At 38.6% G+C, this 10251-nt stretch overlaps 1 protein-coding gene across 1 annotated transcript; it reads right to left on the bottom strand.

Moving 5' to 3' along the window:
• Window positions 1-7809: 7809 nt before the first annotated feature.
• Window positions 7810-9150, bottom strand: LOC103859080 (E3 ubiquitin-protein ligase ATL6-like). The gene is given in 2 exon segments (XM_009136564.3): window positions 7810-8814; window positions 8816-9150. Coding segments are annotated over 2 exon segments (1131 nt in total). The 5' UTR covers window positions 9112-9150; the 3' UTR covers window positions 7810-7979.
• Between the last annotated feature and the right edge of the window lie 1101 nt (window positions 9151-10251).

Raw genomic sequence — 10251 nt, 5'->3', positions numbered from 1 at the left:
ATATTTAGACCAAAAACGGGATCCTATATATTTTTACTTATGAAATATTTTCTCTTTTTTTTTACAAATTCCACCTATTAAATTATACTTGATCGGTCATCTGATATATTTGAAAGCACCCTATCAGCCGGCTATTCATAATTTACATAAAAGAAAATTAGGTGCTCAAAATCTCTCTCAAAAAAAAAAAAAAGACAAAGACATCAAACTGATCCATGAAAATAAAATGGAGTGTATTTTAATTTTATTTTCAGACCAATGTTATCAATGTAGCCCATATAGTAATACTAAAACAACTTCTGCATAAACACACGAATCAAAGCCTCGTGTTTCATCGTAGCTTTAACTAAAATTCCCAAAAGCAAATTCAATATTTTACTAGGTCAAACCCACAAGAGAAAAAGAGAGTCAATCCCAAGGATCAAGAAATGAGAAGTGAGAGGAAAATGCTTTATTGGGTTTGCTAATAAGACATGAAGCAGACTGAAAACATCTGGTTTTGTCCAAAAAAGAAGGAAGTCAGATTCCAAAACTGCGCACCTACATTGTTTAATACTCACTCACACATACATTCATGTTTTTACTGTTTATGCACAGTCAATAACTTTGACACAGCTCCATGTTTTAATATTTACCCATCTCTCTTTTATAGTCCATCGTAGACTTTCACTTTTGTCCCCCTCGTGCGGCAACATTCTCAGCAACTTGATTTACTATATACAATAATACAAATCATAAGATATTTGTTAGGAGCTGGTTTGTAAATTATTTCGATACGATACTGAAGCGAAGGGACCAGCAATCTTTTTAGCTGATCAGAACAATCTTACTAACGTGTGTCTTTGTAAGAAAAATTCAACTTTTACTTTTTCGGTTATTTTATTTCCTGTTTACCAGATTGTCTCTCATGACTCGTTTGCTTATTCTCTGCACTTTTTTTTGGCTCAACATCAACTTTTCATTAACCAAATAGTTTTACAATGAAATTAGACCACATTAAAATTCCACCACAAATACAACAATGCATTTTAGAACACTCACTAGGTGATCTCTCACTCGGATCCAACGCAACCTAGAGTACATTGTTATAATTTCCACCACAGTCGGATGAGAAAGCTTCACGACTCGAAGCAAACTACCCCTTAAACCACTACATTCTACCACTAAAAAAGAAGGTTACATGTCTGGTCCTAAAACATCGAAAAAACCTAAGCTATTTCCTTTAAAACCAGCAGCCGGTACCAAAGATAGGCGTGATATGCTCGACCAGCTGCATCAACACCCGAGGGGTGCTTATTCCCAACACGGCTTATTCAATATCCAGGAGCTAAGGAGCTGACCTCTTGAAAGGTGGGTTGAGGTGTTGACTCCTCCTGTGACCCAGGATGAACTCCGTAAGATGAAGTAGAAGCAACACTACAGAATCTATCTTTCATACGGTACTGCAAATGTGTTACTTCTAGACGTGGCATCACCGAATCTCAACAATCCTTTTGTTGACCAGGCGCAAAGCTGTTAATTCTCTGCACTTTTCTTTTACCAGTCTTTTAAAATTTTACTTTTTTATGTATAAAAGAAAATGAAATAATGGATAAATAACTCGAAGAGTGGTGCACAAAGTTCAAGTGTTTGTATAAATGTTCGACAAGACATTGACTAAAGCATTCCGAACATGTCAACAAAACTACAATCTAAAATTGCAAAAAGCTGCTAAACGGTCGAATTGCTTTTAACACGCATTCTATACATAGCCAACTTAAGAAACCAAACCTTTTTTTTTTCTTGAACGCCAAAGAAACCAAACCTAATCTTTGTCTATAAACTAAAATGTCAACCATCGTATGGATACTATAGAACTAAATCAAACTAACAAATTATTATTGTATATTATTAAAAACATCTTTATAAGACAGTTTTTCCAAATGAATCTTTAGACTTCATTGTACTAATATTTTTAAAATAATATAATTATGTATTTAATTTCTTGAAAGTTTCAATGCTAAGCGGCAATTATTTTTTACTCCTTCCGTTTCACAATACATGATGTTATTCCTTATTGCACAAAAATTAAGAAATTTATTTTTCTCTAAATAATAATTTAAAAAGTATAATTTAAAAATCATCCAACCAATTACAGAAATGACTGCAACATCTAATTGATTACATAGTTTTCAATAAAGTTAAAAATAACATAAAAATATCAAAACATCATCTATTTGAAACAACAAAAATCTTCTAAAACATCATCTATTATGAAACGAATGAAGTATATTTTTTTCTCTCTTATTTTCAAATTCTAATTAATTTTCTAGGAGAGGTTATGCGATGATGATATTCTTATTTCAACTCAATCCACGAGTAAATGTGTTAGCACCACATCTAACCATCTGGAGCTTGTACTAGTTCTAATCTTTCCAAACTTAGCTTTCTTGAGTGTTTGTTTTGTGTATATAAAGCATCATCAGTATATGGCCCAACTAGGGATGTCAATTGGACGGAGTGGGTGGATTTAGGCGTGTCTAGATGGGCTTATTTTTTTCTGGGCGTTTTTGGTCGAGCCCAAATAGGACCATATCCAAATAGGACCATATCCAAATAGGACCATGACCAGGTGGACTGTCCATGGAATCCAGATGTCCATTTAATGTAAAATGTCTAATTTTCAAACTTAAAAGATGTACATATTAGAAATTTCATGTTTTACAAAACATACTTAAACTTACTTAAATTTCATGTTTTACAAAACATACTTAAACTTAAATTTCATGTTTCACAAAAGATACTTAAAGTCTTAAACTTAAACTTAAAATCCATATTTTACAAAAGCCAAAAGATACTTAAATTTCATGTTTCATTCCTTCACTTAATCTACTTCTTTTTCTTCTTTCCTCCACCTTCTTTTTCACCTTCCTTCTCTTTTTTTTTTCTTCTTCTTCTTCTTCATCTTCAGAATCACCTAACATGAGCAGAGATTTTAATTCATCACAAGTACGAGATAACATGTTCAAATCATAACAAACAATGAAACAAAGCGACATATTAATTCAAAACAAGGACGAGCTAACATGTTGAACATATATCACTTGCAAAGCATTTCCTGAAACTAGCTTATCACAACAGAGGCATTTACCTAAACTAGCTTATCACAACAGAGGCATTTCCAGTTCAAATCAATCATAACTAAAGCATCACAACAGAGACATTTACTTAAAGAGTTAACTTACTTGTCACTTCAAATCCACGCAGCCAATTTCTTCCACAGATGAGAGCTTGTACATTTGATGGAAGAAGTCGACTCCTATACTTGCTAAGAACACGGCTTCCAGCACTGAATAACGACTCAGAGGACACGGTTGTAATGGGAATTGAAAGAACATCACACGCCATGCGAGCCAGCTCTTTAAACCGTGTTGCATTGTTTTTCCAGTATCTCAAGACATCTATAGTCATAAAGGCAGCCATATCTAAAACCGGTTCAGACAAGTATATATCTAAAGCTGATTTTCCTCTTCCCTCCTTTGAAGAAAAGAATGCATAAAAATCCTGCAATATGAACATAAAAACAGTAAGACACCAAGTACAAAAACACCAAGTACAAAAACAATGTTTTCCTCTTACCCCATATCCAGCTGGTATACTTTTCACCAATTGTGTTTCTGAAGGGCTCGCAGTAGTGCTCTTACGATCTTTTTTATAAACTCCATACAACTTCTTTATCTTCTTCCGGATATGATCGACTTTCGACTTGCTTGTAAATGGATCTAAGACGTCATAACAATATTCCAATGCAGCGAACTTCAACCTTGGATCCAACACCGCAGCAATAGAAAGGATGTCACTGTATTCTTCCCAGTACTTGTCAAATTTCAGCCTCATTGTTTCCACCATTTGAACAATTATCTCATCTTCTGAAGTCTCATTCGCTCTCAGCCAGCACTCTATCTTCCAGACTTCCATAAAGTATAAATTTGCAGTCGGATATGATGAGCCAGAGACAAGATTTGTCATCGCAGCAAATGGAGACAACAATTCTTTGATGAGTGCTCCTCTAGACCATTCCAAATCTGATGGAAAGCACTTGTAACTCGGATCTGCTTCAGAGAGATTACGCAGTGCTTCTCTATGCGGAATGGCTCTTTCCAACATTCGAAAGGTTGAATTCCACCTAGTTGCAACATCAAAAACAAGACCAGGTTCTTTCATGCTCCCAGCAGTTTCGACACAGGTCTGAAACATTTGTTCTCTCGACTCTGAAGACTTCACAAACTTCACGCTGCTCCTAATTTTTTCCAAGGCTTCACTAATCACAGCCAACCCATCTTGAACAATGAGGTTCAAGATGTGTGCTGCACATCTTACATGTAGAAACTCGCCATTGCACACCAATTCTTTGCGAAGTTGTGACTTTAGAACCCCTTGCATATTGTCGTTTGAAGAAGCATTGTCGACTGTCACTGTGAACACTTTCTTCTCTAACCCCCATTCCTTCACTAACTCCATCACCTTCGCAGCAATAGTAAAACCAGTGTGAGGTGGGGGAAAGGCAACAAATGACAGTATCTTCGCCTTTAGCTTCCAAGCATCTACATAATGTGCTGTCAGACATAAATAACCCTCCACTGTGATGGCTCTCCATAAATCAGTAGTTAAGCAAACTCTTCCGGGAATTTCGCTCAAAACCTTTCTAAGATGAGCTTTCTCATTCTCGTATATCTTCAGGACATCTGATACAGCAGTATTTCTACACCAAAACTCAATACGAGGATTCGCATACTTAAACGCTTCTCTAATCCTCCTAAACTCGACAAACGAGTATGCAAGATCGTGCTCAACTATGGCACCAGCAATCATTTCACGGAAGACCATTATATCAAACTTCCTATTGCTTCCGCCAGGTGTACTTCCAGAAGCAGGAGTCATAGAACATTGTCTAATATGATGCCATATAGTAGTAGTTCCATTACTCAGGTCAAAGCAATAGGAATGGTGGCAATGCTTGCAGACAACGTTAGTACCCTCAGACACTCTATCTCCTATTTCAAAATGTTGCCAACACTTTGAATGTCTTCGTTTTTTACCTCTCTTACTCTTAGCCACACTTGTAGAATCATCTTGTACATCATCTTCATTCTGATCAGGACCATCATCTTCATTCTGAACAGGATCATCATCTTCATTCTGATCAGGACCATCATCTTCATTATAATCAGGACCATCATCGCTCAAATAATCATCATCATTAAGGTTCAACGTATCACCATCCATCTGAACAAAAGAGATTAAAGATATTTAGACATTTACATAAACGAAACTTACAAACAAACGAGAATCATCATTAACAATGGACAGAGTTAAACATAAGTGACCTATGCAAATTTTCACCCATACGCCTAGGTTAGCTGCAAAACAATAACACGACCACACCTATGAGATAATGTAGCAAAAACCATTCCAAATTGAAATGAACTAGCAAACTTTAACCCCATATGCCTAGGTTAGCTGCAAAGCAAGAGTACGACCACACCTATGTGACAGTGAAGCAAGAACCGCTTCAAACATAAGTGAACTATGCACTCTTTCACCAATAAGCCTAGGCTAGCTGCAAAGCAAGAACACCACCACACCTATATGACAATGAAGCAAGACCGTTCCAAACTTAAGTGAACTGTGTAAACCTTCACCCATCAACCTAAAAGCAATCAAATCGCAAACCCATCAACCTAAAAGCAATCAAATCGCAAACCCATGCAAACCCATCAACTTAAAAGCAATCAAATCGCAAACCCATCAACCTAAAAGCAATCAAATCGCAAACATGCAAACCCATCAACCTAAAAGCAATCAAATCGCAAAGAGAGGAGAGTCGAGATGAAGCGACCTGAAGCGAATCGAAGACAAAGTGAGAAACGGAGAGGAGAGTCGAGATGGAGAGACACAGCTCGAGAGATGAAGAGACGAGGCGGAGATACACTAATCGAGAGATGGAGAGACAAGACGGAGAGACACTGCTCGAGAGATGGAGAGAAGAGACGGAGAGGAGAGTCGAGACTCGAGAGATTTGTGAATTGTGATTTCTGATTTTTTTTTCCCCAAATATTTGTGATTTCAAATATTTTTTTTTTTAAATATGAGCGTATTTGGGCGGCCCATGTCCATTTTGTTTTATCCATTGGACTCTGGGCGCATCTGGGCATAATCTATTTGGACAGAAATATTTGGGGCATATTTGGACGTGATCATATTAGTCCATATCGATTTGGACATGGGCCGCCCATGGACAATGTGCCCAATTGACATCCCTAGGCCCAACCCAAGAAAAGCTGAACAAAATTAGCAACAATAGCAAGGGACGAACTGCAGCTCTTCTTGGTTGTTGTGCCTTCCACCTCTCGACTTTCCGTGGAAGAACATATATTATTGGGCCTGAACTTTACAAACCCAAAGCCCAGGAGATGGTGATTCTTATTTTTAGGATCATATTTGCCTCTTCAATTTATGTTGACACGAGTTAATTACTTGGCACTCTAAATATTTGCGTGTTTTAGTATAGGCCAATGAGACGATAATGATTAAGAGTAAAGAAACATGCATGTTTTTTTTTTTTTTTGAAAATTAGAAAGATGCATATGGTGCGCATAGGTAACATGTGAAAAAAAAAAGGGAATGGTAGTCTCTCTCTTCTCTCTCTCTGAGAACTTTTGAGAGATCGAGAGGCGCGGTGGTTCCCTTCCGAACAGTGAATATCGACTCTGGTACACGGCGGTCCTCTTGACGGTGTGTAGCCGGCCTTGTTTCTGGTGGTTCGTGCCCCTTTGGCGGAACTATCCGGCGTTCTTTCCGGCGATGAATCGGGTTAGTGTCGTTTGGTTTACTCGGGAGTGATCGAGGAGTGTGACGGGTTCATTATGGTGATGGTGGGTCTGAGCTCGGATGAGATCTCGATTCTGTTTTCGATTGAAGCTCTCCGATGCTCAGGTGTTTCAATTGAAAAAGCTGATTCCATTAAACTTCCAATACAGTTGTTGGAGGTGGTTTCGGTGGTTTGGATAGGTCCCGATTGAATCCGGTGAAGAGGTTGCCTTTAGTAAAGAATAGTTTGTCGCTTAAGACGGTGAGTCTCAGGTTTCCGGTGTGATTCCGGAGGAGAGACTTTTAGCAGTTCCGGCGGTGTTGTCAAGTCGGTGGGGAAGGGGACGTGTTCAATCCTTTCACACGTGTCTTCTCGTTTTTGCGTGCTCTCACACGTGGTGGGGAAGGGGGTTTGTAGTTTGGACCTCACTCTTATTTTTCTGGGCTTTTTGAATTTTGGTTTGGTTTAATCTTTTATGAGTGGGTTTTAGAATTTTGTTTTGTATGCTTGGGCTTTGCCCTTTGGGCTTCAGCTCTTTTATAAATAAAAATAGATGGCAAAAAAAAAAGGTAACATGTGAAAAATAGTTGTGTTCATTGATTACAATATTATATTATGTCCTTGTAGATTAAAATTGACAAATGAGACTTCATACGCGCCGTGATCTCATCGGAGACCTAGTGGCGGTCAATAATGTACATAAATACCAAAAACTGTGTGGAATTATCTGTAATAGTGTTATCATTTTTCTAGAAATGACGATTATCCTCAAATAATATTTTCAGCAATAACAAACAAACTATATTCTATACGCTTATTGAATCTATCCTACATGTAGCTATATTCTTTGTCATCGAATAAGACCTTTTTATATTCCAAGAACTCAGAAACCTACCTGCACCACACCGCACCTCATTTTGTAAAGCTTTTTATATATTATTTTTAGAAAAACAGATCTATTTTCTGGATTTGACTTTGATACATATGTACGTACGTTACAGAATTTAAGAATACAAATTTTAACGATTAAAAATTAAGAAAATGTATTGCGTGTTTTATCAACAATCCCATACAAAACAAAATGAAAAAGATAAGAAAAAAAAAGAAGCTACGGCTAAAGAAAAGTCAGCTAAACCGGTATCCTCACCGAACCACTGGTTGATCCCCCTGCCCCGGTTGACTTAACCGAAGTTCCTTCGCCGTCCTTATTGACTCCTCCTCTTGGCACATGTACCGAACTGTTCCTCCACAGAAACGACCCGTTTCTAAGAAAAGCCCACCGGTCTGACCGTACCGAATCACCGGTTGAATTCACCACAGCATTGCCTCTAACGCTACCGGTAGCACCTAGCCTAATCGAACCATCATCTCGACTCCTCCACAGAAACGACGGCGTTTTACGGAACAACCAACGATCAGACCAAGCCCTTGACCGATCAATCGGTTTACCTCTTCTTGAACTCCCTCCCCTAGTAAGACTATCCGACCGGTTTAGTTTCCAATTCTCCACCATCCTCTTCCTCACATCTTCAGGTAACCGGAGAGTAAACCGCTCGGTACATTCTCCCGGTTGAACCACCGAATGCCCCGTGGTATGCGATCTCGAGAACTTGACTCGTTTAACATCCACCGGTACACCTGGCAATCTCCTCGAATCGACTTCATTCGTAACCGATTGTTCCGGTACAGAAGCATCAACCACCGGTTCAGGATCTACCCCCACCTCCTGCAACTCAAGATCCGGTTCGACAGCTACCTGCTCGGCGAGATTCGCTCTGCAAACGGGACAAGTCACGTGAGCCTCAAGCCAGGCGCCGATGCAGTGAGGGTGAAACACGTGATCGCATTTAGGCAGCAAACGCAGCGTTTCGTCGTCTTCGAACTCGTTCAGACAGATCGCACACTCCAGCTCCCCTTTCCCTAGCTTCTGCGTCTTCACCTCCGAGTAGACAAACGTAGGAAACGTCTAGCCCACGCGCCGCCGCGGTGACGTTTCCTCTGGTTCTTCCACCACCAGCCGGTGAAACTCCGGCGTCGGGTGCGCCGGAGCAGTGGCGGAAGTAGATGGAGAAGAAGCCCATGAAGAAGAGAGCTGCGATGAGGATCACGACGATCACCGCCATGGCTGGACTTAAGTTACCGTAGTTATACCTTTCATCTCTCGGATCAGGGTTGTCCTGACCCGCCACAAGCTCCGCCGCTAATAATATAAGCAAGAAAACAATTTTAAAAACGCCCGTCGCGTGGTCAGATCTTTTCATGATTTTGTTGTTTGTGTTTTTTCTTTTTTTGCCTCTTGGAGAAGAAAGTTTATTATAACGTCAAAAGAGAGCGAAGAAGAAGAGATAGCTGATAGTGACGTAAGCAATGGAGTCAGCATTGAGTTCCACGTGGCAATATAAGCTTCGTACAATCAATTAAACGTGACATTTTTTTCTGTATTTGTTGGTTTGTGTTACTATTACAGTGAAATTAGTTTGGTGTTATAATATAGTCGTATGAAAACATCCTTATCGGTACCGGTGAGAAGAGTTAACTAATTATGTTTCAAAATTTTCAAAACATCACATGAAGAGGAGAGTTAACTAAACTATGTTTGCATAATATTTCGGACAGCTTTTGTGTGTTGTGTTTTATTGTTCAACAACTATGCTAAACTTCTTTATATCGTTTTCATGTCACTGGATTCACAAAGAACTTTTTTTTTTTGTTAAAGTTTCAGCTGTTATCCACAATCTTTTTAATACATGCACATAACAAAGACTCGTTTTCGAAAAAAAGGACTCGTTTTCACAAATTATTTTGGGTGTCTCCTTATAAAAAGAGCGATTTATTTGCAAAGATCTTATAATTTTTCGAAAAGCAAAAAATCAACTAGCGAAAGTAGAACAAATGCAAAGAGAGGACAAAACTCCAAAAAGAATCGGGTTCCACAATTACTAGATTTTTTTTTTGAAACACTCCACAATTACTAGAATACACATGGAAATTTATAGACCATTAGCTTGTGTGTGTGTGGGTGGCCATTAGCAACTGATGCCTTTACAAATATGCTTTCCTTATGGTCCTGATGAAGCCTTTATAAATCGTAAACAACGAACATAATTGACTCTAACGAATGTTTGGACCCCTCCGAGTTGTGAGTTCAACAAACAACGAAGATAACAGCCGGTGGTGGAAGCAAAACGCAGTCAAACTTCTACCGCAATTCTATTACACACAGACTAATATAAAACTATCTTCAAAATCCATTATAATTATATTGTACATGGAACGATAATAAGTTAATAACAGCCAAAGCTTGTAATGATAGTTCCGACAATGTTAATTGGGATGGAGTTCACTACACTCAAGCTGCAAATCGGTTTGTTGCACAACACAATCTCTCAGGTAGATATTAT

The sequence above is a fragment of the Brassica rapa genome, chromosome A03 (assembly GCF_000309985.2).
Source record: "Brassica rapa cultivar Chiifu-401-42 chromosome A03, CAAS_Brap_v3.01, whole genome shotgun sequence".
Lineage (NCBI taxonomy): Eukaryota > Viridiplantae > Streptophyta > Magnoliopsida > Brassicales > Brassicaceae > Brassica > Brassica rapa.
This window is presented reverse-complemented; position numbering and strand designations above follow the sequence as displayed.